Source organism: Drosophila sulfurigaster, chromosome 3, assembly GCF_023558435.1.
Source record: "Drosophila sulfurigaster albostrigata strain 15112-1811.04 chromosome 3, ASM2355843v2, whole genome shotgun sequence".
NCBI lineage: Eukaryota > Metazoa > Arthropoda > Insecta > Diptera > Drosophilidae > Drosophila > Drosophila sulfurigaster.
The window spans coordinates 20,992,695-21,020,435 of NC_084883.1; the positions used below are offsets into that span (position 1 = coordinate 20,992,695).

Here is a 27,741-nt window from a genome sequence, read left to right on the forward strand (position 1 = left end):
ACTTTCAGTGACATCAACAATTGAAAATAAACTAACTAAATTTATTTTCAACTTTGAAGTTTCAGTGCAAATTTCATATATGTTTACTTATAGTTGAAACTGCAAATTGCATTCAAATAACGTTCAAAAAATTAATAAATAAAATCAAAAGCAAGCGCAGCGACAAAATGTTCTACGCAATGCATATGCAAGTTAGTGTGCGTACATGTGAGTAGAATATATGACGCTATCGCACTCACTCTCCTTTGCTCTATCAGCAACACACAGTTGTTGTTGTTGAGATTTATTCTTTGTTTTTGTACATGCAGATGAACATGCGTCCGTGGGATAGACACGATCAGCCAGCGCCTGTTTTGACTATTGACTATCGCGTACTCGCTCACACTCGCCTCCAAGCGTGCAACTGTTTGAGCTTAGAAGCAACTTCTTCTATTATACATGACCACAACTAGCATCCTCTTCCGTTTTAATGAAGTAGCAACTGTTTACGCTTGACTAATGGCAACTTCTTTTGTTACTCGTATACATAATCCTTTTCTGTTTAACTTTTGTTCTCTTTCATATTAATTATTATTAATATTTATTGATAATATATGTACATTTGATTCTTAGTTAATGCTTAATGTTTCCTCTTTAATAATATATTGGACTTATATTTTGAATTAGTTTGAGATTCAAACTGCAAGAGTATCGTTCTTATATAAATTATAATTATAGAAGGAAAAAGTGCTTTGACTACAGTTCTGAAACTAAAAATAGAACCAATTTTATTTTTATGTTTGTTTATGTAATATTTATTGTTTTTTTAATTTACATATTTCTCTTATGTAATTAAAGTTCAGTTGGGTTTTCTTATTATTTTATAGAAATATTTAGATTTTTAGAGTGATGCAATTTTTAATTTCGCTACTGTACATATTTGCTCAGATGATAAGGAAAAGAGCGGCCTTCATGACGTCAGACTTGTGACGAGCAGTCAAAAATATAATATTTGCTGGCTCTCTCCGCTGATCTCTCTCTGCAGCTTAGCAACTGCTGTTGATCACCGCTTCTATCTATAATTTTGTTAATTCTAGCGATCGGGAGAGGCGGAAGATGATGATATACAGTGTGTTTCGAAGGGTAGATCAGCTAAGAGATCTCGAATATTTTCTATTTTAATAAAGAATTGGCATTAAAATTATTGAAATTAAAAATGTATCAAAGTAACGCATTTAATACCAACTCACCACATTTAATAGGTTAATTTAAAAATGATTTTATACTTTAAATACCAAATAGTATAATAATTAAGAAAATATTTTATTTATAAAACAATTAACGTAACTTCATTGAGATCGTGGTCAGAATCTTTCATTGATGAAACTATGTAAAAATAGATAATTTATTATATATGCACCTATGCATTTAACAGTTTGAATAATTACAAATAAAAACAACTCCTGAACCAGCAGCCAGAACTGCTATCAGAAGCGCAATTATCGGAAGAAATGTCATTGTCTCAATCGATGTTTAGCCACATCGCAATCATATCTCATTCTTGCTCCCAAGCTCAATACGTAACCATTGTATTCACCGGATATATCATATGTAAGTCTTCGTAACGAGTTTTGTTAAGTAATCTGTGAATACCAAATGAATTTAAAGCTCGTGTTGTTGGGATTTCGTCATTCGATAGATTTCATCCAATCCAAGACAGAAATCGTTATCTGGGGAACCGATTCTTAGCGTTACATTGCCCAATCTTGCCGATCTTGTCATCTATACCAACCTAATGTATATAGAGTTCGAAAAGCTGCAAACTTGTGATACAATGTATCTTCTTTAATCCTAAGAAGAAATCATTCCCAAGGAAAACGTAACCCTTACGATACGTTGCCCAATCCCTATTGAAACTCTCATTTCCCCCAACTCGTTGTTGTATTACAATCCATCCAGGTTCAGCTAACTGACTATCGCATAAAACATAAATCGAATGTTGCATTATTGATAAGAGATAGGCTCACACAATATTTTCTTATGATCATCTCTGAGCCAGTCACTTCATGATAATGCAATTTAATGGAAATTTAATTGAATTGATTAAAAGCTACTACATCAACTGTTTATTGGATGTTTAGATAAGAAACGAAGATGTGTCGATAACTTATTACATTACTTTAATATTCAAGGTTCGTATGAAAGGATACATACAGGACAATCATAAGTTTACTTACTTATAAGAATTTGCAGCTCTATTAAAAGCAACTAGAGACTTACAATACATCAAACCATAGAATTTAATAAAAATCGAATTATTTACATTCAAAAATAAATCGCTGCATTAAACAGTCGATCGTTTTATTATTCGGAAAGCAAATTCTTAAAGCACCAATTATATATAAATGATTACATAGTTGAGTCAATTATCGGAATTTCAGCTCTTCAGTTTATCACTTCTTCATCGCTTCTTTCGGGACGAATTAGCATCTTAACTTCTTTTAGTTTCATATCGCTCATTGTAGTGCCCAACCAATGTAGATTTGGCCCATATGGTGCATTTAAATTACTGCATAAGATAAAATAAAAATCAAAAATTTTGAGTATTAAATTGAAAATAACAATTTGCAAATATTTACCAATAATAGCAATTATTGTACCACCAGCCACTTTCGTATTGAGCTGCGCAATTATTTCTGGCAGAGTCGTTATTGCGATCGAATGTTGTAAATTTTATGTTTTCGCTGGATCTCATTCCATCCAAAATAAAAGCTCCACTGAATGTACCCAAACTCAGTGCGTATCCATTGTCTTCATCAGATATTTTGAAGTCGTCATAACGAGCAAAGTAAACAGTTTTATATACATCAACCAAATGTATAAAAAGTTCGGTACGCTTCAAACTCGTGATACGATGTATCTTCTCGAGTCCAAGGAAGAAATCACTCTCAAAGGAACCGAAACCTTTGCGATACGTTGCCCAATCCCTATTGAAATCCTCATTTCCCCCAACTCGTTGTTGTATTACAATCCATCCAGGTCCAGCTAACTGACTATCGCATAAAACATCGAATAAACCTACGCCAGAGACATTGACTTGATGAACACCAGGATAATCTCCAAAAGGAGAGCAATTTGTTGGGATAACAATATTGGGTAAAGTCTTATTCAATGTATCAATTTCAGGTCGACATATCTGATTATCTTTGTTTTTCTTAATTGACATATTTTGACTCTCATCTAAGTGCAACTTAAGTGTTTGCTGTTGCTCTGTAATCTTTTCAATATTTGCATTAAGTCTCCTTATATTTTCATCCTTTTCAAGTAGACTAAAATTAAGTTGTTTTAATTGAACTTCAGAAGATTCTAAGCTGCTGGTTTTATCTGCTACTTCTTTTTTACATTTATCATAAAGTTTAGAAATTGGTGTTAATTTGTCAATAATTTGTTTTTGTGATTTAATTTTAGATTCTAATTTCTCAACTTTATTTTGACTCAATTGCAAATCGTTTTCCCCTTTAAGTACTTTGTTTTTATATTCATCTAGAAGAGTTGCCTCCTTCATGAATTTTTCATGAATTCTTACAATTTCATGATACTTTTCCATAAGATCCGAATTTAATTCATTTAACTTATTTTCCTTAATTTCTTTGTCTTCTAACTCATTTCTAACCTGTCGAAAATAATCAAGCAATGGTTTTACGGTTTTATAATAATGAATCCGGCACTTTTTTTCCATTTCACGGTCGAATTCGCATGTCTGATAAGAAGAAAATGTAAACATTCTTAGCACTCACTGTATCACACTGCTTTATGTATGTAAATGTTCTCACCTCTTCGAAGGCAGATGTGGCCACCAAAAACATTTTAAGAACTATGAGGAAAACAGCTGCGTTGATTTTTATTTTGCACATTTTGAATGTTTCGACTGCATGCAAACAAGATGAATTTGAAACTAAAAGTTGAATTTAAATCGAAGAATTCAGCTCCGAGTTGCTGTTTTGTTTTTGAGCTAACACGTGATCAACGGATGTGGGTTCAGCTCAAAAGTTCATAGCGGGAGAGATAGAACATGGTGAAAGTAAGAAGAGTCTTGATCCAAGAAGAGAGAAGACACAATGTCGATTTTCGTTCGCCTGCCTGAGAGAGGATTCTAGATAATGGAATTAGAAATGGTTTATATGTTCGAGCTCTGATTATTATTTGACACTACTGTGAAAATTTACTTTATTATTCGAGAGGAGATGGACATTACATTGAAAGCAGCATAAATAGACCAAGATATTTAATGATGTAACATAAACTTACTATACACCCTTACTACTATTTCTCAATATCTCTCTCTCTCCCTCTGTTTCTGTCTCTCTCTCTATCTCTTCTTTGCCCGTGAGAGCGATTCTTTTGCTTATCGTCGCAATGATGACGCAAATGTTGGATGCTAAATAAAGTACATTCAAAAATTGAAAATTACCCTATAAATGTATTTAAAATTTACTTTATTTATTTTTATGTTAATTTTTAATATTTGTACCGAGCGTTTTCCTTTTAGAAGAGAAGAAAGGTGAAGAATACTGATATTTTTAGTATGCGTTTCATAAATTGTTGACTCAGCTTCCACAAAAGTGTTACATTAATATTGAAGTGAATTGTCACAAAAAAAGATAATTCGGCAAACCCTATAATCAGGAACTCTTGGTAGAAAGTTTTCAAATCAATTTTCAGTGACATCAACAATTGAAAATAAACTAACTAAATTAAATTCAACATTGAAGTTTCAGTGCAAATATCATATATGTTTACCTATAGTTGAATCTGAAAAGTGCATTTAACGTTCAAAAAATTAATAAATAAAATCAAAAGCAAGCGCACCCAAAAAATGTTTCACACAATGCATATGCAAGTCACTGTGCGTACATGTGAGACAATATATGACGCTATCGCACTTACTCTCCTTTGCTCTATCATCAGCAACACACAGTTGTTGTTGTTGATATTTACTCTTTGTTTTTGCACTTGCAGATGAACATGCGTCCGTGGGATAGACACGATCAGCCAGCGCTTGTTTTGGCAATTGACTATCGCGTACTCGCTCACACTCGCCTCTAAGCGTGCAACTGTTTGAGCTTAGAAGCAACTGCTTCTGTTATACATCACAACAACTAGCATCGTCTTCCGTTTTAACGAAGTAGCAACTGCTTCCGCTTGACTAATATCAACTTCTTTTGTTACTCGTATACATAATCCTTTTCTGTTTAACTTTTGTTCACTTTCATATTAATTATTATTGATATTTATTGATAATATAAATTTGATTCTTAGTTTATGCTAAATGTTCCCTCTTTACTAATATATTAGACTTATATTTTGAATTAGTTTCAGATTCAAACTGTAAGAGTATCGTTCTTATATAAATTATAAAATGCATATCATCCTAGTTAGATTTATTGAAATGTTATGATTTGATTAATGTTTACCACTATTACTACTGAGAACATTTTTCGTAGCTATTCATAATATGAATCAAGATGAATCGGAAGATGAAGTAAAAAGTGCTTTGACTTCGATTTCTACTGATGTGAAACACAGATCCAAAACTAAAAATACAACAAATTTTAATTATTTTACAGTTTTCTTTTCTATAATTAAAATGAAGTTGGATTTTCTTATTAATCCGTATTTTATAGAAATATTTCGAATATTCAAAAGTGGTGCAATTTTTAATTTCGCTGCTGTACATATTTGCTCATATAATAAGGTAAAGAGCGGACTTCATGACGTCAGACTTGTGGCGAGCAGTCAAAAATATTTCCTGGCTCTCTCTGCTGATCTCTCTCTGCAGCTTAGCAACCGCTGTTGAGCACCGCTTCTATCTATAATTCTGCTAAATCTAGCGATCGGGAGAGGCGGAAGATGCTGACATACACTGTGCTCCGATGGGTAGATTAGACATGAACAACTTTATTGCAATTAAAAATGTATCGAAGTATCGCATTTAATACCAACTCACCACATTTAATAAGTAAATTTAAAATTGATTTTATACTTTAAATAACAAAGAGTATACAAATTAGAAAAATATTTTATTTATATACAAAACACAAAACAATATTTAAAAATATTTGTTCGTCCATAGTTTCGGACGAATAAGTATCTTGACTTCATTGAGGTGGTAAATTGCCGATTGTCGCTAGAATCTTTGATTTAAGTTACTATTAAAAAGAATGGAAACAAAAATAATTTATTATATGCCTACATATGCATTTAACAGTTTAAAATAATTACAAATAAAAACAACTCCTGAACCACCAGCCAGAACTGCTATCAGAAGCGCAATTATCGGAAGAAATGTCATTGTCTCAATCGATGTTTAAGCACATCGCAATCATATCTCATTCTTGCACTGAAGTTCATTACGAAACTGTTGTATTCATCAGATATATAGAAGATCCTCTGAACATTGTATTCATCTGATATATGTAAGTCTTTGTAATGAATTTGGTTAAGTCACCTGAGAATACCATACAGTGTTGCCAGGTTTTGAGCACCCGTATAAGCTAGATTTTTGAAAAAAAAAGCACGAATAAGCCAAATTTTAAAAAAATGATGCAACCAAATTTTCAGAAATTACATCTAGTCTAGTTGTTATTATATACCAATATTCGCAGCTCTAGAATTAATATTACGCATGTTATTCGTTTTTTTTTTAATTACGGGAACGGAAGGGGGCGTGGCAAAAATTTGAAACAAACTTGATCTGCGTGCAAACATAACAAATGCTGTCGAAAAATTATAGCTCTATCGCTTATAGTCTCTGAGATCCAGTGTAAGTTTTTAGAGTGGAGTATCATCATCAAAAGAAGCTCAAAGTCTGTTCGGTTGAAGATAATGTGACAAAATGATTTAATTTTCGAATTGAGCTTGCATCTTAAAGTTATTCAATACTTATTTAAATGGTTTAACTTTATTATGATTGGCTTTTGTGTTCTGTTGCATACAATTTTGAACATATAAATAAATACTATTAGTATTTTGCCAATAAAGATTTTCATTAAATAAACTTTCAAACTTAGGGGCTGGGTATCTTGTAGTCGAGCAATCTCGACAAGATTGTTCATTTTCGATTTGTTTCAAACTATTTGTCCAGTAAGTGTATATATATAATTGCCCCTATGTCTTTCACGCATCATGCCTGCACGTGTTTCTCTCTTCACTCTCAGTTGCTTATCATCGCATTGCTGGCCTTTGTCGCTAAACTGCCAAGCAGCTTGGCAACAATTGTCAGAATGACGTATTTTTGGGAGAACACTTCAGCAAAAACATAATTCGCTGACATTCACCAATTATGTTGAAAATAAACAAAATATTTTTCGACGGCTAAATGTGCGCTACGCACAGACGAAGACATTTTCGAGCACACAAAATATATTCAATATATATTCTAAATCGTCATCAACACAGTTACATTTTGGCAGATTTGTTCATTTGTTATTCTGCATTACCACATACACAGATTCATCGAACCTTTTCAATAAGTTTTTGTCTAAATATATGACTTTAGCTGCAAAATTAACAAGTCGAGAGTGCTCGACTGTGAGATACCCGCTACCCATTTTCACAAATAACATATTTTACAAATATACCACACAGATATTGAATATTCATATATATATATGGTATATTCATAAAATACTACATAAAAATCTGTGATAGAGTACAAAATATACCAGATAGTTAGCCAAAGAACCTGAGACACGTTTGCAGTAGGCGATCAGACGGACATGGCTATATCATCTCAGCTGTCGACGCTGATCAAGAATATATTACATATACTTTATGGGGTCGAAGATGCCTCCTTCTACCTGTTACATACATTCCCTGCCGGCAGAATGTTATAATACCCTTCTACCCTATGGGTAACGTGTATAAAAATGACAATACTTGCAGCTAATACGTGAAGTACTGTAGTGAGAAATTATACTATATTTTTAGAATCGAGAACTTTTCAGAATTTACATCCCAGGAACCAAGTATCTAAGCATCAATGAATCCACTGAAGTTTTACATTTGAAAAAGAAAGAAAGTTCAGTAATCGCGATAGTTTCACATCTTTGATAAGAGCGTTTTTTTCCAGTACTTGATTGCAGCTCACAAGCAGAGTCCCAAAGACGAGCTGCAGAACGAAGAACATTAGGGATTCCTTTCTAATTGGTTCAGAAATCATTAAGAATATAGCTTATTGTTGTCATCGAAAATAGATAATATCTAAAGCAAGCCCATGTCGAAAAAAGTCAAATCTATATAAGTAGCATCTAAGCATATTTTGTCTGAAAGCTACAACCACATGGTGACATGTTTATTTCATTTAATTTGTAATTTTTTAATGAATATAATCAAGATTTTTTGTTAGTACTTTTTTGTTGGTCTACAAAATTTGCTAAGAAGATGAAGCATATGTTAAATTTTAAGAAGTTTGACTGAGACCGAGTTCTTATTAAGAAGAGGAAAAAATTTTTATGTTTTGAATATTTGACATTTTTTAGACTAATGTTCTTAGTTTTTAGAATTTGTTTTTAAAGAACACAATTTTTCAAACGAATGTATTTTGTTTTACAAACTGAAGATAGTAATGAGGCTCGATTGATTTTATAAACTACAATTACACCCTCTTAAACACTTCAGAAAATAAAATATATACACAATCAGCACAAAATGTGTTTTGCAATTCATGTTATTTAAATAGATTAATTATAGAATTTACTTTATAATAGGTTGTTTATTTAATAAATACATAAATATTATATTTGCGAGTAAATCCGATAACTTTGTCCACCTTGTGTGCATAGTTCAATCACTATCTCATAAGGCAACTGCAAGGTATACAGGTTATATTCGAGGTGCAGCTGCATCTTCAAAGGTTGTGGCACCCTCAAGTGTGCTTTGATACCGACTGCTTGCCGCACTCTCGGCTCCGGCGGCGAGCATTCAACGTGTTTCCTGCCACGGCGGTAAGAGGAAGCAATTATGAAAGCAGGCAGCACATTCAACTCGAGCTCCAGCATCAGCCAACAAAATGCAGTGTTGCCAGCTGCCTTGTTTTCAGCCAATCCCACCGCCTGCCCCTTTTTGCCAGTTGCAGCTACTTTTTGCCACAAAAGCGTCACAGCGCGTGTTTCTCATAAGATAAAGATAATAGAAAAGTTGAATTTATAGCAAAACACTTTTTCAATCATGCAACCAAAACGTGTGCCACGAACCCTCAACTCTGCTCCAAGACTATCCACTCTGTGTTCATGCTAGGGAAAAAGACTCTGCTAGGATATGGATCCTTCTTCTTCTTCTTCTTCGCTTGCAGTCGACGTCAAATCATTTCCGCAACACTTGCTTATTCACATTGTTGTTAATGTTGTTGTTGTTGTTTTTGTTATTGCTGTTACTCACGTTCACGTTGTTTTGTTTCTGAATAACGTCAAAGTTAATGCCTGCTGACACTTGAGCACCATTAACACAACGACTGCTGAATGCTCTGCTTCACTTGATTTGTTCTCGTTTCCAAAAAGATTCAAACGTGTTTCCAAATAATTTATTCTAAATGTTTTTATCTCAATAAATTTCCATTTATTTATTATTCTTTATTCTTATCAACAAAAATCCGCATTACGAAAAATATCTACATATTATATAAATGTAATACAATAAAATATAAAATGTCATCTTAGAGTTTATTTGTTGATTATAGAATATTTAAGAGTTACATTACTTTGCTCGATGTCTTCGGTTAGTGTATGCCAAAGTAACTTTTGGCTGTGCAAAAAACATCTGCCTGCGAATATTCTCTGTCTCTGTCTCTCTCCCTCTCTCCTTCTCTCTCTGCCTCACACGCTTAGTCCACCACCCAAATGTATCTGGCAGATAAACTCGACTTGACTCGAGAGACAGAGAGTAGAGTAGACCTCCAGGGCGATCTAACTGACTATTCATGCGTCTCAAATTTTGCAATACAATCCTCCCTCTCCAAAAAGGAAATGTATAAAAGGCAAAAAGAAAAAATACTATATAAAAGATGATGAAAAGCGCCGCACATTACACTTTACGTTGAGGCTTGGGCAAACAAGTTGTTCCCCCTTTTTTGCTATTTTATCTCTTCACCAGATTCAAGGGGACACCGCACTGTATCTGTCTCTTTTCCACCCTCCACCTGCATTGTGGCCCGCAAATTGATAAGAAACTTTAAAGAATATTTAGCAAACTTGCAGTTATTGCTGCTGAGCTACAAATGTTATTTTCAATTTATATATTAGTGTGATTGCGTCATGGAATTGAAGTCAACAATATTCATATTTAATTTTGATTAAATATAAGAAAGGAGTAAAAGAAAAACACAATTAAATGTGTACATTGATATTATATCTTCAGGATAATCGTAAGTCTGTTCGGAGAGTGGTAATATGTATAAAGTTTACAACAAAAATTACTTTAAAATGGTCAAGTGGAGTATTAGTCTAAAGATGTAAGACTTACTAATACTATACAAATTGAATTTGTAAACCAAATATTAGATAAAATAAAACTGATCTCTTTCAGTACGTCTTTCTAAAATAACTCGCTTTTCTTAGTTAATCGCAAATTGTTACTCGTAAGACAGCAAATTCGTGGTGCACCAATAAGCATCTCAGCTTCTTTAGTTTCGATTTTATTTTCCACCCACCAATTTAGATTGAGTCCATATGGTGCATTTAAATTACTGCATAAAAAAAAAACAAAAATCAATTATTATGGATATTCCATCTAAAATAGCAATTTGGAATCTCGACATAGCTGATTTTCTTTCACTTTATCTCTTAGCTTAGTTTCTCACTCTTTTAATTCCAATTCAATTTGTCTCCGGTGCTCTCTGATATTCTCTGATTATAAGATGCATATCATCCTAGTTAGGGTCATTCAAATGTTATGCTTTGATTAATGTTTACTACTATTACTACTGAGTACATTTTTCGTAGCTATTTATAGTCTAAATAACGATGAATCGGTAGAAGAAAAAAGAGCTTTGACTTCGATTTCTACTGATGTGAAATACAGATCTAAAACTAAAAATAGAACAAATTTTAATTATTTTTTTATTCTTTTTATTTTTATGTGTGTTTAAGTAATATTTATTGTTTTTTTTTTATTTACATTTTTCTTTTATGAAATTAAAGTTAAGTTGGGTTTTCTTATTAATCCGTATTTTATAGAAATATTTCGAATTTTCAAAAGTGGTGCAATTTGTAATTCCGTTGCTGTACATATTTGCTCAGTTGATAAGGAAAAGAGCGGCCTTCAGACTTGTGACGAGTACTTGTTGAGTTATCTGATAATACCATATGAATGTAAAGTTCGAGATAAATTTTATCCAATTCAAGGCAGAAATCGCTATTCGGAGAACCGAATTCTTAAAAATGATCATAGGATAAATCATCTAAGAAACCAAGTCCACAATTTTTGATCTTATAAACACCAATATGTTCTCCGCAAGAAGAGCAACTTGATGAAATATTAATGGGAGTTGTCTCATTGAATGTCTTATTAAATTCTACTGAACATAACTTAGTAACACTACCTTTTTGTAGTATCTTCGTTTAAGACTTCTCTAATTGCACCTAAATTTTCGTGTGTCACATTCTTTATCTTTGTTTATTTCGAAATAATTTTATGTTTAGAATTTAATTTCTTTAATTGAACCTCATAGTCGATGAAATTATTGGATTTATCTATTACATATATTATCTTTTAAACTGTGAATATCTTTTGTTTGTGACTTAATCTTAGGTTGTAATTGATCAACTTTAACTTGACATAGTTGCAGAGCATTTTCTTTGTTGCATATCTTTCAAATACTATCCAATTAAATTGCCTTTTTCATGACTTCTTTATGAAATTTTAAAGTTTCATTATACTTTCCTAGAATTTAATGCATTGATCTGTTTTTCCCTTAATTTGCTTTGTTCTAACTCATTTTTTATTTGTTGAAAATAGTCGAGCATTGGTTGCACAATTTCATAAGTACAAGAGCCGCACTTTTGTTTGATTTGTTGGTTGAATTAAGATGTCTGATAATAAGAAAATAATAATACTAATAATAATAATAATAATTATCGATAATAGTATAGTAAAACATTTAATAGTATTATAAGATACACGAACTTGAAGAGGCTCCTTCAACCTAAATATCTCTCAATTCGATGGACTATCAAAAAAGCATTTAAGCACTCAATGATCACTCTAAGCGGATCAGTGATCAGTACTCTTTTCTCAGCTGATGAACATCGTCTTCATCTTTGGAAATGCTTATTTCTCTCTCTCTAATTTAGAGGTAACTTCAATGGCTTCATTGAAACAATATATTCAGGATGATTAGAAATCTATCTTTCATCTCGAAATAGCTGATTGCCTTTATCCTGTATTATTCACTTAGTACTTCTCTTCCTGAATTATTTGCCTGTATTATTCGAGAGGACAACTAAACAGAATTTACATCACATTGACATTAAATCTAAGGCAGCATCAATGGATCAAGAAATCTAATGATGTAACATGGACTTACCATACACCCTCACTACTCTCTCTCTCTCTCTCTTCTCTCTCTCTCTCTCTCTGCCTCTCTCTGTCTATCTCTTTTTTGTCGGTGAGAGCGATTATATTCCTTACCGTCGCATTGGTGCAGATGATGCATATTTTGCAGGTAAAGCAGGCCATCCACGGGCGAGCATGTTCGCGAATATGTTGTGCTCGACGAAATTTTTCTCGTGGATGGTAGCGTTCGTCGTCAAATTTCGTGTTCGTCAAAATGTTCGCATGAGATTAAAATTATTCTATTTTGTCTGTGTTTGCACGAACATGTTCGCCATCGTCATCATAACTTTGGCCATTACTTAATTTAGCAGTTTTTCATATATGTCGTTATCCGTTGACATGTTGACTGCTTGAAAATTTGCGACAAATGATGTTCGCGAACATTTTGGCCCTAGTTGGTGGGCAAATGAAATACAAGTTGGCGAGCATACATACAAACATGCTCGCCTATGTCCGCAATGTCCGCCATGTCCGCCATGTCCGCTATGTCCGCAATGTCCGCAATGTCCGCTATGTCCGCAATGTCCGCCATGTCCGCCATGTCCGCCATGTCCGCTATGTCCGCAATGTCCGCCATGTCCGCCATGTCCGCCATGTCCGCCATGTCCGCAATGTCCGCCATGTCCGCCATGTCCGCCATGTCCGCCATGTCCGCCATGTCCGCTATGTCCGCAATGTCCGCCATGTCCGCAATGTCCGCCATGTCCGCCATGTCCGCCATGTCCGCTATGTCCGCTATGTCCGCAATGTCCGCCATGTCCGCCATGTCCGCCATGTCCGCTATGTCCGCAATGTCCGCAATGTCCGCAATGTCCGCTATGTCCGCAATGTCCGCCATGTCCTCTATGTCCGCAATGTCCGCCATGTCCGCCATGTCCGCCATGTCCGCCATGTCCGCCATGTCCGCCATGTCCGCCATGTCCGCCATGTCCGCTATGTCCGCAATGTCCGCAATGTCCGCTATGTCCGCAATGTCCGCCATGTCCGCCATGTCCGCCATGTCCGCCATGTCCGCCATGTCCGCCATGTCCGCCATGTCCGCCATCAGTACTCTTTTCTCAGCTGATGAACATCGTCTTCATCTTTGGAAATGCTTATTTCTCTCTCTCTAATTTAGAGGTAACTTCAATGGCTTCATTGAAACAATATATTCAGGATGATTAGAAATCTATCTTTCATCTCGAAATAGCTGATTGCCTTTATCCTGTATTATTCACTTAGTACTTCTCTTCCTGAATTATTTGCCTGTATTATTCGAGAGGACAACTAAACAGAATTTACATCACATTGACATTACATCTAAGGCAGCATCAATGGATCAAGAAATCTAATGATGTAACATGGACTTACCATACACCCTCACTACTCTCTCTCTCTCTCTCTCTCTCTCTCTCTCTCTCTCTCTGCCTCTCTCTGTCTATCTCTTTTTTGTCGGTGAGAGCGATTATATTCCTTACCGTCGCATTGGTGCAGATGATGCATATTTTGCAGGTAAAGCAGGCCATCCACGGGCGAGCATGTTCGCGAATATGTTGTGCTCGACGAAATTTTTCTCGTGGATGGTAGCGTTCGTCGTCAAATTTCGTGTTCGTCAAAATGTTCGCATGAGATTAAAATTATTCTATTTTGTCTGTGTTTGCACGAACATGTTCGCCATCGTCATCATAACTTTGGCCATTACTTAATTTAGCAGTTTTTCATATATGTCGTTATCCGTTGACATGTTGACTGCTTGAAAATTTGCGACAAATGATGTTCGCGAACATTTTGGCCCTAGTTGGTGGGCAAATGAAATACAAGTTGGCGAGCATACATACAAACATGCTCGCCTATGTCCGCAATGTCCGCCATGTCCGCCATGTCCGCTATGTCCGCAATGTCCGCAATGTCCGCTATGTCCGCCATGTCCGCTATGTCCGCAATGTCCGCAATGTCCGCAATGTCCGCTATGTCCGCAATGTCCGCCATGTCCTCTATGTCCGCAATGTCCGCCATGTCCGCCATGTCCGCTATGTCCGCAATGTCCGCCATGTCCGCAATGTCCGCCATGTCCGCCATGTCCGCCATGTCCGCCATGTCCGCCATGTCCGCCATGTCCGCCATGTCCGCCATGTCCGCCATGTCCGCCATGTCCGTAATGTCCGCCATGTCCGCTATGTCCGCAATGTCCGCCATGTCCGCCATGTCCGCCATGTCCGCCATGTCCGCCATGTCCTCTATGTCCGCAATGTCCGCCATGTCCGCCATGTCCGCCATGTCCGCCATGTCCGCCATGTCCGCCATGTCCGCAATGTCCGCCATGTCCGCCATGTCCGCTATGTCCGCAATGTCCGCCATGTCCGCCATGTCCGCCATGTCCGCCATGTCCGCCATGTCCGCCATGTCCGTAATGTCCGCCATGTCCGCCATGTCCGCTATGTCCGCAATGTCCGCCATGTCCGCCATGTCCGCCATGTCCGCCATGTCCGCCATCAGTACTCTTTTCTCAGCTGATGAACATCGTCTTCATCTTTGGAAATGCTTATTTCTCTCTCTCTAATTTAGAGGTAACTTCAATGGCTTCATTGAAACAATATATTCAGGATGATTAGAAATCTATCTTTCATCTCGAAATAGCTGATTGCCTTTATCCTGTATTATTCACTTAGTACTTCTCTTCCTGAATTATTTGCCTGTATTATTCGAGAGGACAACTAAACAGAATTTACATCACATTGACATTAAATCTAAGGCAGCATCAATGGATCAAGAAATCTAATGATGTAACATGGACTTACCATACACCCTCACTACTCTCTCTCTCTCTCTCTCTCTCTCTCTCTCTCTCTCTCTGCCTCTCTCTGTCTATCTCTTTTTTGTCGGTGAGAGCGATTATATTCCTTACCGTCGCATTGGTGCAGATGATGCATATTTTGCAGGTAAAGCAGGCCATCCACGGGCGAGCATGTTCGCGAATATGTTGTGCTCGACGAAATTTTTCTCGTGGATGGTAGCGTTCGTCGTCAAATTTCGTGTTCGTCAAAATGTTCGCATGAGATTAAATTATTCTATTTTGTCTGTGTTTGCACGAACATGTTCGCCATCGTCATCATAACTTTGGCCATTACTTAATTTAGCAGTTTTTCATATATGTCGTTATCCGTTGACATGTTGACTGCTTGAAAATTTGCGACAAATGATGTTCGCGAACATTTTGGCCCTAGTTGGTGGGCAAATGAAATACAAGTTGGCGAGCATACATACAAACATGCTCGCCTATGTCCGCAATGTCCGCCATGTCCGCCATGTCCGCTATGTCCGCAATGTCCGCAATGTCCGCTATGTCCGCCATGTCCGCTATGTCCGCAATGTCCGCAATGTCCGCAATGTCCGCTATGTCCGCAATGTCCGCCATGTCCTCTATGTCCGCAATGTCCGCCATGTCCGCCATGTCCGCTATGTCCGCAATGTCCGCCATGTCCGCCATGTCCGCCATGTCCGCCATGTCCGCCATGTCCGCCATGTCCGCCATGTCCGCCATGTCCGTAATGTCCGCCATGTCCGCTATGTCCGCAATGTCCGCCATGTCCGCCATGTCCGCCATGTCCGCCATGTCCGCCATGTCCGCCATGTCCGCCATGTCCGCCATGTCCGCCATGTCCGCCATGTCCGCCATGTCCGTAATGTCCGCCATGTCCGCCATGTCCGCTATGTCCGCAATGTCCGCCATGTCCGCCATGTCCGCCATGTCCGCCATGTCCGCCATCAGTACTCTTTTCTCAGCTGATGAACATCGTCTTCATCTTTGGAAATGCTTATTTCTCTCTCTAATTTAGAGGTAACTTCAATGGCTTCATTGAAACAATATATTCAGGATGATTAGAAATCTATCTTTCATCTCGAAATAGCTGATTGCCTTTATCCTGTATTATTCACTTAGTACTTCTCTTCCTGAATTATTTGCCTGTATTATTCGAGAGGACAACTAAACAGAATTTACATCACATTGACATTAAATCTAAGGCAGCATCAATGGATCAAGAAATCTAATGATGTAACATGGACTTACCATACACCCTCACTACTCTCTCTCTCTCTCTCTCTCTCTCTCTCTCTCTCTCTCTGCCTCTCTCTGTCTATCTCTTTTTTGTCGGTGAGAGCGATTATATTCCTTACCGTCGCATTGGTGCAGATGATGCATATTTTGCAGGTAAAGCAGGCCATCCACGGGCGAGCATGTTCGCGAATATGTTGTGCTCGACGAAATTTTTCTCGTGGATGGTAGCGTTCGTCGTCAAATTTCGTGTTCGTCAAAATGTTCGCATGAGATTAAATTATTCTATTTTGTCTGTGTTTGCACGAACATGTTCGCCATCGTCATCATAACTTTGGCCATTACTTAATTTAGCAGTTTTTCATATATGTCGTTATCCGTTGACATGTTGACTGCTTGAAAATTTGCGACAAATGATGTTCGCGAACATTTTGGCCCTAGTTGGTGGGCAAATGAAATACAAGTTGGCGAGCATACATACAAACATGCTCGCCTATGTCCGCAATGTCCGCCATGTCCGCCATGTCCGCCATGTCCGCTATGTCCGCAATGTCCGCCATGTCCGCCATGTCCGCCATGTCCGCCATGTCCGCTATGTCCGCAATGTCCGCCATGTCCGCCATGTCCGCAATGTCCGCCATGTCCGCCATGTCCGCAATGTCCGCCATGTCCGCAATGTCCGCCATGTCCGCCATGTCCGCCATGTCCGCTATGTCCGCTATGTCCGCAATGTCCGCCATGTCCGCCATGTCCGCCATGTCCGCAATGTCCGCCATGTCCGCAATGTCCGCAATGTCCGCCATGTCCGCCATGTCCGCCATGTCCGCCATGTCCGCTATGTCCGCAATGTCCGCCATGTCCGCCATGTCCGCCATGTCCGCAATGTCCGCCATGTCCGCTATGTCCGCAATGTCCGCAATGTCCGCCATGTCCGCCATGTCCGCCATGTCCGCTATGTCCGCAATGTCCGCAATGTCCGCCATGTCCGCTATGTCCGCAATGTCCGCCATGTCCGCCATGTCCGCCATGTCCGCCATGTCCGCCATGTCCGCCATGTCCGCCATGTCCGCCATGTCCGCCATGTCCGCAATGTCCGCCATGTCCGCCATGTCCGCTATGTCCGCCATGTCCGCCATGTCCGCAATGTCCGCCATGTCCGCCATGTCCGCCATGTCCGCCATCAGTACTCTTTTCTCAGCTGATGAACATCGTCTTCATCTTTGGAAATGCTTATTTCTCTCTCTCTAATTTAGAGGTAACTTCAATGGCTTCATTGAAACAATATATTCAGGATGATTAGAAATCTATCTTTCATCTCGAAATAGCTGATTGCCTTTATCCTGTATTATTCACTTAGTACTTCTCTTCCTGAATTATTTGCCTGTATTATTCGAGAGGACAACTAAACAGAATTTACATCACATTGACATTAAATCTAAGGCAGCATCAATGGATCAAGAAATCTAATGATGTAACATGGACTTACCATACACCCTCACTACTCTCTCTCTCTCTCTCTCTTTCTCTCTCTCTCTCTCTCTGCCTCTCTCTGTCTATCTCTTTTTTGTCGGTGAGAGCGATTATATTCCTTACCGTCGCATTGGTGCAGATGATGCATATTTTGCAGGTAAAGCAGGCCATCCACGGGCGAGCATGTTCGCGAATATGTTGTGCTCGACGAAATTTTTCTCGTGGATGGTAGCGTTCGTCGTCAAATTTCGTGTTCGTCAAAATGTTCGCATGAGATTAAATTATTCTATTTTGTCTGTGTTTGCACGAACATGTTCGCCATCGTCATCATAACTTTGGCCATTACTTAATTTAGCAGTTTTTCATATATGTCGTTATCCGTTGACATGTTGACTGCTTGAAAATTTGCGACAAATGATGTTCGCGAACATTTTGGCCCTAGTTGGTGGGCAAATGAAATACAAGTTGGCGAGCATACATACAAACATGCTCGCCTATGTCCGCAATGTCCGCCATGTCCGCCATGTCCGCTATGTCCGCAATGTCCGCCATGTCCGCCATGTCCGCCATGTCCGCCATGTCCGCAATGTCCGCCATGTCCGCCATGTCCACCATGTCCGCCATGTCCGCCATGTCCGCTATGTCCGCAATGTCCGCCATGTCCGCAATGTCCGCCATGTCCGCCATGTCCGCCATGTCCGCTATGTCCGCTATGTCCGCAATGTCCGCCATGTCCTCTATGTCCGCAATGTCCGCAATGTCCGCCATGTCCGCTATGTCCGCAATGTCCGCCATGTCCGCCATGTCCGCCATGTCCGCCATGTCCGCAATGTCCGCCATGTCCGCCATGTCCGCCATGTCCGCTATGTCCGCAATGTCCGCCATGTCCGCCATGTCCGCCATGTCCGCAATGTCCGCCATGTCCGCAATGTCCGCAATGTCCGCAATGTCCGCTATGTCCGCAATGTCCGCCATGTCCTCTATGTCCGCAATGTCCGCCATGTCCGCAATGTCCGCCATGTCCGTCATGTCCGCCATGTCCGCCATGTCCGCAATGTCCGCCATGTCCGCTATGTCCGCAATGTCCGCAATGTCCGCCATGTCCGCTATGTCCGCAATGTCCGCCATGTCCGCCATGTCCGCAATGTCCGCCATGTCCGCCATGTCCGCCATGTCCGCTATGTCCGCAATGTCCGCAATGTCCGCTATGTCCGCAATGTCCGCCATGTCCGCCATGTCCGCCATGTCCGCCATGTCCGCTATGTCCGCAATGTCCGCAATGTCCGCCATGTCCGCTATGTCCGCAATGTCCGCAATGTCCGCAATGTCCGCAATGTCCGCTATGTCCGCCATGTCCGCCATGTCCGCCATGTCCGCCATGTCCGCCATGTCCGTAATGTCCGCCATGTCCGCCATGTCCGCTATGTCCGCAATGTCCGCCATGTCCGCCATGTCCGCCATGTCCGCCATGTCCGCCATCAGTACTCTTTTCTCAGCTGATGAACATCGTCTTCATCTTTGGAAATGCTTATTTCTCTCTCTCTAATTTAGAGGTAACTTCAATGGCTTCATTGAAACAATATATTCAGGATGATTAGAAATCTATCTTTCATCTCGAAATAGCTGATTGCCTTTATCCTGTATTATTCACTTAGTACTTCTCTTCCTGAATTATTTGCCTGTATTATTCGAGAGGACAACTAAACAGAATTTACATCACATTGACATTAAATCTAAGGCAGCATCAATGGATCAAGAAATCTAATGATGTAACATGGACTTACCATACACCCTCACTACTCTCTCTCTCTCTCTCTCTCTCTCTCTCTCTCTCTCTCTGCCTCTCTCTGTCTATCTCTTTTTTGTCGGTGAGAGCGATTATATTCCTTACCGTCGCATTGGTGCAGATGATGCATATTTTGCAGGTAAAGCAGGCCATCCACGGGCGAGCATGTTCGCGAATATGTTGTGCTCGACGAAATTTTTCTCGTGGATGGTAGCGTTCGTCGTCAAATTTCGTGTTCGTCAAAATGTTCGCATGAGATTAAATTATTCTATTTTGTCTGTGTTTGCACGAACATGTTCGCCATCGTCATCATAACTTTGGCCATTACTTAATTTAGCAGTTTTTCATATATGTCGTTATCCGTTGACATGTTGACTGCTTGAAAATTTGCGACAAATGATGTTCGCGAACATTTTGGCCCTAGTTGGTGGGCAAATGAAATACAAGTTGGCGAGCATACATACAAACATGCTCGCCTATGTCCGCAATGTCCGCCATGTCCGCCATGTCCGCCATGTCCGCCATGTCCGCAATGTCCGCCATGTCCGCCATGTCCGCCATGTCCGCAATGTCCGCCATGTCCGCCATGTCCGCCATGTCCGCCATGTCCGCCATGTCCGCTATGTCCGCAATGTCCGCCATGTCCGCAATGTCCGCCATGTCCGCCATGTCCGCCATGTCCGCCATGTCCGCCATGTCCGCAATGTCCGCCATGTCCGCCATGTCCGCAATGTCCGCCATGTCCGCCATGTCCGCTATGTCCGCAATGTCCGCCATGTCCGCCATGTCCGCCATGTCCGCCATGTCCGCCATGTCCGCCATGTCCGCTATGTCCGCAATGTCCGCCATGTCCGCCATGTCCGCCATGTCCGCCATGTCCGCCATGTCCGCCATGTCCGCAATGTCCGCCATGTCCGCCATGTCCGCAATGTCCGCCATGTCCGCCATGTCCGCAATGTCCGCTATGTCCGCAATGTTTAATGTCCGTTATGTCTAACATAATTAATAGTTGTGTTGTAATTATTGATGTTATAGTTGCTGTTGTTGCTGGTGTTGGCTTCTTGCAACCGCCACGAAAGTCTTAAAAGTGCCAAATCAAATCTGGTGGGTTGGAACTTTCAATTCTGTCCGCTCTGCCGAATCAATATTTGAAATACCAGGCGAACATAAACCAGCAGCAAGCGGTTGATCAATTATTATGCGCCCAAGACTCTGGGGAGAAAATTCCTGTTAAGAATTTCAGGTCTTCATAACTTTGGCCATTACTAAATTTAACAGTTTTTCATATATGTCGTTATCCGTTGACATGTTGACTGCTTGAAAATTTGCGACAAATGATGTTCGCGAACATGTTGGCCCTAGTTGGTGGGCAAATGAAATACAAGTTGGCGAGCATATTCGCAAACATGCTCGCCTGTGGATGGCTTGCTTAACATGAAATATATTTAATATTATTTATTTATTTTTATGTTAATTGTTGTATATTATTTAACCAGCAGCAGATGAATCTATTTATTTACAGTTTAATTAAAAAAGCAGTACTTTAAATAGTTAATTGTAGATTAATTAAAAAGCAAATTATAACATCAGTTTATCACTTCTTCATCGCTTCTTTGGGACGAATTAGCATCTTAGCTTCTTTCATGTAAAACAATGGGTAAATCATATTTGGTTGATTTAAGTTACTGCATAAAAAAAAGAATAATTTAGTATATTTCATCAAAAGGGAAAAATTGTAATGCTTACCAATGCTGACAAGCGTTGTACCACCAGCCACTTTTGTAAAAATCCGCACAATTGCCACCGCCAAAATCGTTGTCGCGATCGAATGTTGAAAATTTCATATTTTCGCTGTATCTCATCGAATCTATAATAATAGTTTCGCTAAATTTACCCAAACTCAGTGCGTATCCATTGTCTTCATCAGATATTTTGAAGTCGTCATAACCAGCGTAAAAGACACTTCCATTCACAGCAACCAAATGTATATAAAGTTCGAAACGCTGCAAGCTCGTGATACGATGTATTTTCTCGAGTCCCAGGAAGAAATCACTCTTATAAGAACCGAAACCTTTGCGATACGTTGCCCAATCCCTATTGAAATCCTCATCTCCCCCAACTCGCTGTTGTATTACAATCCATCCAGGTCCAGCTATCTGACTATCACATAAAACATCGAAGAAACCTATCCCAGAAACATTGAGTGGATGAACATCTGAATCTCCAAAAGGAGAGCAACTTGATGGGACAAGAGTATTGAGTAAAGTCTTATTCAATATATCAATTTCAGATTGACATAACTGATTTTCTTTTACTTTATCTATTAGCTTAGTTTCACTTTCATTTAATTCCAATTGAATTTTTTTCTGCTGTTCTCTGATATTCTCTGATGTCCGATTTAATGTATCAATTTCAAATTGGTATATCTGAATATCTTTATCTTGCTTTATTAATTTAGTTTTACTCTTCTCTAATTTCAACTCAAGTGTTTTCTGATATTCAGTATTATTTTGAATATTCTCACTAAATCTCTTAATTTTTTCATCTTTTTCAATTAAACTAGAATTAAGATTTTGAAATTTAAGTTGGCAATTTTCTAAGTTGGTGGAATTATCAGCTAATTCTCCTTTTAATGTCACAATAATATTTTGTTGCGAATTAATCTCAGATTCTAATTTCTCAACTTTACTTTGACTCAATTGCAAATCGTCTTCCCCTTTAAGTACTTTGTTTTTATACTCGTCTAATAGAGCTGCATCCTTCATGAATTTTTCATGAATTTTCACAATTTCATGATACTTTTCCATAAGATCCGAGTTTAATTCATTAAACTTATTTTTATCAATTTCACTTTCTTTTAACTCATTTAGAACCTGCCTTAAATAATCAAGCAATGGTTTCACTGTTTTATAGGTGTGATTGAGGCATTGCTCTTCCATTTTTCGGTCGAATTTGCATGTCTGATAAGAAGAAAATGTAAACATTCTTAGCACGCACTGTACTACACTGCTTTATGTAATTGTTCTCACCTCTTCGAAGGCAGTTGTAGTCACCATAAATATTTCAAGTACTATCAAGAAAAGAACTGAGTTGATTTTTATTTTGCACATTTTGAATGTTTCGACTGCTCAGGGAAAAGATGAATTTGAAACTAAAAGTTTAATTTAAATCGACGGAGAATATATGTGGTTCTGAGTGCAGTATGATTTTAGAATTATCGCGTGATCAACGGATGTAGGTTCAGCTCAAAAGTTCGTAGCGGAAGTGAATGCAATAGCCAATGGTGTCAATGTCGAGAGAATGTCAAATTTCTGACGCATGTCTAAGAGAGGCTTCTTGATAATGAAATTAGAAGTGGTGACAGTTATTGAGTAATTAATTGATTATACTTAAAATTAGAAAACTGTGTAGTGTAAAATTGCAATGTAATATATAAACATATGTATCATAGGGACATTATATTGAAGTCAGGATCAATGAGCCAAGATATTGATGATCTCACATAGACATAAAGTATCATGATCAGCACTCTCTCTCTCTCTCTCGCTCTCTCTTGCTTTGCCTTTCTCTCTCTCTCTTTCTTTCTCTCTCTCGCTCTCAATCTCTCTTTGTGTCTCTCTCTCTCTCTTTGTCTTTCTCTGTCTGTCTTCTATGTCACCGTTTTCAATCAGTGAGAGCGATTCTCTGGTGTATCTGCGCAATGCTGACGCAGATGCGTTCCAATTGATGAGGCGACATTCTCAAGCTTCTTTTATATGTTTTAATTCATATTATATAAAACACAACAAAAAATTTACTTTTTGTTGGATTTAATCCTAACTTCATTCAATGCAGTAAAATGGCTGATCTTGAGTTAAATTTATATTTAATATATGCAAATTGAGTCTTGAATTGAGAAATGTAATTCACAAGTAAGAACAACCTGACTTTGCAATCGTTATTATCAAACATTATTCTAAATGGTGAAGTGTTTTTTAAGTCTGTTTTCACTTTGTGTGCTTTTGAAATATGTATATGTATGTATGTATGTCATGATGTCAGATCAGCATGACTCTGACATTGGACGCTTTATTTTTCGGCAATTCGGCTTTTTACAGTGGGATGTCATTATCAAAAGAAGCTCGAAGTCTGTTCAGCTGAAGAAAATGTGCCAAAATTGTTATATTTTCGAATTGAGTTTGCATCTTAAACTAATTCAACACCTATTTAAAAAGTATTACTTTATTATGGTTGGCTTTAGAAAATTGATTAACAATGTAATTTACGCGACGATACTGAATGGAAAATTCAAAGGTGATGAAGTTCTCATTCCGAGGATCCCAATGATCCCATCCGATTTAAGAGACTTTAATTTCCGATCCGTCCTGCATTTGCAGCAAGACCATCAACAAATCACAAGGTCAATCTTTGAAAGTTTTTGGTTTGAATCTAGAAAATCCATGTTTTCCCATGGTCAATTATATAGTATGTGGCGTGTTCAGAGGTCGGAAGACCAAATGCGTTGTTTGTTTTTGCGCCTGATAAGAAAACAAAAAATATCGTGTATCATAAGGTGCTTAAGTAAAGAGCAACATAAGTAGTTAATTTAAATCTAAAGACAAAAGCTCGAAGCCTTTAAGAAGGAACAGAGTTTGCCAGGTCAGCTAGTGAATACCATTAGTATTATGCAAATTAAGATCAAGGGACTACGTGTCTAGTAACTACATATATAAGTATATATAATTGCTCCTATGACTTTCACACATAATGCCTGCACGTGTTTCTCTCTTCACTCTCAGTTGCTTACCATCGCAATGCTGGCCTTTGTCTCAAAACTGCCGAGCAGCCTGGCAACAATTGTCAGAATGACGTCTTTGTGGGAGAACGCTTCAACAAAATCATAATTCGCTGACCTGCACCAATTATTTAAATGTTGAAAGTAAACAAAACTAAATTTTTCGACGGCGAAATGTGCGCTACGTGTAGACGAAAACATTTTCAAGCAGACAAAATGTATTCAATATATATTCTGAATCGTCATGAACACTGTTAAGCTTTGACAGATTTGTTCATTTGTTATTCTGCATTATCACATATGTACATAGATTTATAGAATCTTTTCCATAAGTTTTTGTTTGAATATATGACTTTAGTTGCAAAATTAACAAGTCGACTGTGAGATACCCGCTACCCATTTTCACAAAAACCATATTCTACAATTCAATACATTTTACAAATATACCACAGAGATATTGAAATATAAGGCTATGTTTAGTATACTCATAAAGTACTACATTCAAAATCTGCGATAGAGTACAAAATATTCCAGATTGTTAGCCAAAGTAACCGAGACACGTTTGCAGTAGGCGATCAGAAGCACATGACTCGGCTGTCGACTCTGATCAAGAATACCTCTATCTCTTTTTATTTGTCATATTTTGAAAATTTAATTTTTTTTATATATAATTTAGGGTTTTTCTACCGCAATAGTTTTAATTCAAAGTTGATTAGTGAAAAGCTCTGCTGCTTAGCTCAGAGCTACTAAGAGATCTCAAGGCATTTTCAAAGCTTAGCGACTGTAAACGAGTTTCACGAGAGCGAATATTTCTTTATCAAGACTTTAGATAGGGAGAAATAATATTGTTATACTCAAAATTTACATTCCATTTACTCAAACTCAGCAAATTTCTATCGTGTTGCCAACAAAATGAACTCTTCAATTTCTTGATACTTTTCTAACTGAACTGAAATTAAAATCTTCTTTTCGTTTAGTTTACTTTGTCGTAACTAATTTTTAATTTGTTGAATGTAATCGAGCATTGGTAGATCAAGCCTTATGTTAGTATAATCACTTCAGTAGTTGTGAACATCAATAATATTTGAAATACTTTCAGAAACAACACAGGGTTTCTTTTTAATCTGCCCTCAAACAAGATCAATATGAAATAAAATTTAATTTAAATCAACAAAAAGTTAAGTAAAGTTAATCAAATGAATGTCAAGTTTGAACCAAGAAGGTTTCTTCTTAAATCAATATCGAAAATCTAGAAATCTAATTTGCTCAATCTTAAAATTCAATATAATAATCTTCTTTCAAGAATGGATAAATCTTAAAATTTAACCAAAAATTGGAAATTTTAAGTTAATATCAAACAATCTTAAATTTAGATTGTTAAAAATAAACCTAAAAAAAACAAAGATTATATTTTACATAAGTAAATACATATGTGAAAAATAAATGCAATCTATTTTTTTTTTTTTTAATATTAACAATCCAAATTAAAGATTCTTTGATCTTGATTTAAGATTTTCATATATTCGAAACAACTAGAGTTTGAAAAACAGAGATCAACGACTACACGTTACAATGATTTACGGCATCTCTACTAACTGAGCTAAAACAACAACGCAATAAATTAGATTCAAATATGAAAGGAACTCCAGAATTTTATGTTATGTTTTTAAATCAAAACTTACAATCTTATTTTCAATCTAGAATACAACAAGATTTTAACATTAAATGTTTTTAAACTTAAAATACAAATTTAGCATACAAATTTTGATAGTTTCAACCTATCAATATTATTTCAAGATTGTTTTGTTTAAGATCGAAAAAATCTTAAATTATTGTGTTTTTTTTTCGAATTTTTAATAACTAACTTATGTACAAAACATAACAAATGAATCTAAATAGTCTCAATAAGAAATATATAAAAAAAAACAAAATCTACTAGCATGTATTCAGTTATGCTCATTTTGAACATTTCAAAAAACGTGTATTTTTAAATACTTGGTCCCAAGACTCTTATTTCTAATTAAGATGTTTATGCAATTTGCTTTTAATAAAATTTTTTGATTTGTTTCTTTAGGAACTTACAACTCGTGCTGGTTTGATTCCAGAATCGTAGAGTTGGCTATCGACCACAAATTGGAAAATTTAGAAATTTTAAAAGAATCATTAAATTAGTTTTTTGCTCTTGCCAGAGGTAAGAATACAGACTCCTATACTCAATTATTTGAATATGAAGTGAGTTTTTGGTAGGATTAAAGAAAACTGGGAAGAGAAAGAGAGAGAGAAGGATAGAGAGAGCGAGAGAGAAAGAGAGAGTGGATGTTGTTATTAACGAAGGGATTAGTCAGGCAATTTGTTTACTTAGAACAAACAGTGCGCGACAGAAGTCTACTGACAGCGGCTAATCGTCTAAAAGCTCCTGAGGAAAACTATCTTTACACATACACACATACGTATGTACTCAACGTGCATCATTTGCCACGAACTCTGTGTTATCCTTGCGCCTCCCTCAGCTTTATTTTGGGTTTCTTGTGGCGTCGTCGTCGTCTTGGTGGCGTCGTCAAAGTGCCAAAGTTTTTCATTGTAATAAATATTTTAATTTTGAACTTGAGCAATTAACCCAAGAAACGCATGTGAAGATTGTGCCACACACACACGCACATACACACACACACGCACAATTGAGTTGGAGATGTGAAAAGTGGAAGTGCAAATGTAATGGAGAGGGAGTTCGCTATGCTTATGCTGTCATGGCAATTGAACGACTTCTCAAGCAGGAGTCGGGTCAACCACATGTACAAGAGACTTACCCTCCTCCCCCCCACCTACTCATCGAGCATTATGAACTTAAGCTGTTGCCCCAACCCACAAACTCCAACGTTCAACAACAACAGCAATAACATTAAGATCCTTAGCCAGACTTCTCAGTCGAATTGCTCTTTCGGTTCTGTTTATAAACTTTTGTCTTTTGCATTATTCAACGGAAAAGTTAACTGTTTGTTCTAACAGTTTAAATAAAAACTAGAGCAGAAGTTTTGGAAAAAGTAAACTGATGCAAATGAAAAAATATTTTAGTTTTTATTGCACATTTCT

At 37.7% G+C, this 27,741-nt stretch overlaps 2 protein-coding genes across 4 annotated transcripts in view; both read right to left on the reverse strand.

Annotated features, from left to right (window-relative positions):
- LOC133845021 (fibrinogen-like protein 1) overlaps positions 1-4,027 on the reverse strand; it is a 199,035-nt gene extending 195,008 nt beyond the window's left edge. Inside the window, exons 1-3 of one of the 2 annotated variants that reach the window (XM_062279349.1) lie at positions 3,813-4,027; positions 2,619-3,739; positions 2,393-2,548 (exon numbers count right to left, since the gene is read on the reverse strand). In XM_062279349.1, the coding sequence (XP_062135333.1) occupies positions 2,425-2,548; positions 2,619-3,739; positions 3,813-3,893 (1,326 nt within the window). In that variant the 5' untranslated portion in view covers positions 3,894-4,027 and the 3' untranslated portion in view covers positions 2,393-2,424. Of the gene's footprint in view, positions 1-2,283; positions 2,549-2,618; positions 3,740-3,812 lie in introns of those variants that run through there. The other variant, XM_062279348.1, reaches the window with a different exon arrangement.
- LOC133845017 (angiopoietin-related protein 7-like) overlaps positions 1-23,010 on the reverse strand; it is a 45,573-nt gene extending 22,563 nt beyond the window's left edge. Inside the window, exons 1-3 of one of the 2 annotated variants that reach the window (XM_062279336.1) lie at positions 22,907-23,010; positions 21,624-22,837; positions 21,392-21,562 (exon numbers count right to left, since the gene is read on the reverse strand). In XM_062279336.1, the coding sequence (XP_062135320.1) occupies positions 21,472-21,562; positions 21,624-22,837; positions 22,907-22,987 (1,386 nt within the window). In that variant the 5' untranslated portion in view covers positions 22,988-23,010 and the 3' untranslated portion in view covers positions 21,392-21,471. Of the gene's footprint in view, positions 1-21,391; positions 21,563-21,623; positions 22,838-22,906 lie in introns of those variants that run through there. The other variant, XM_062279337.1, reaches the window with a different exon arrangement.
- Between the last annotated feature and the right edge of the window lie 4,731 nt (positions 23,011-27,741).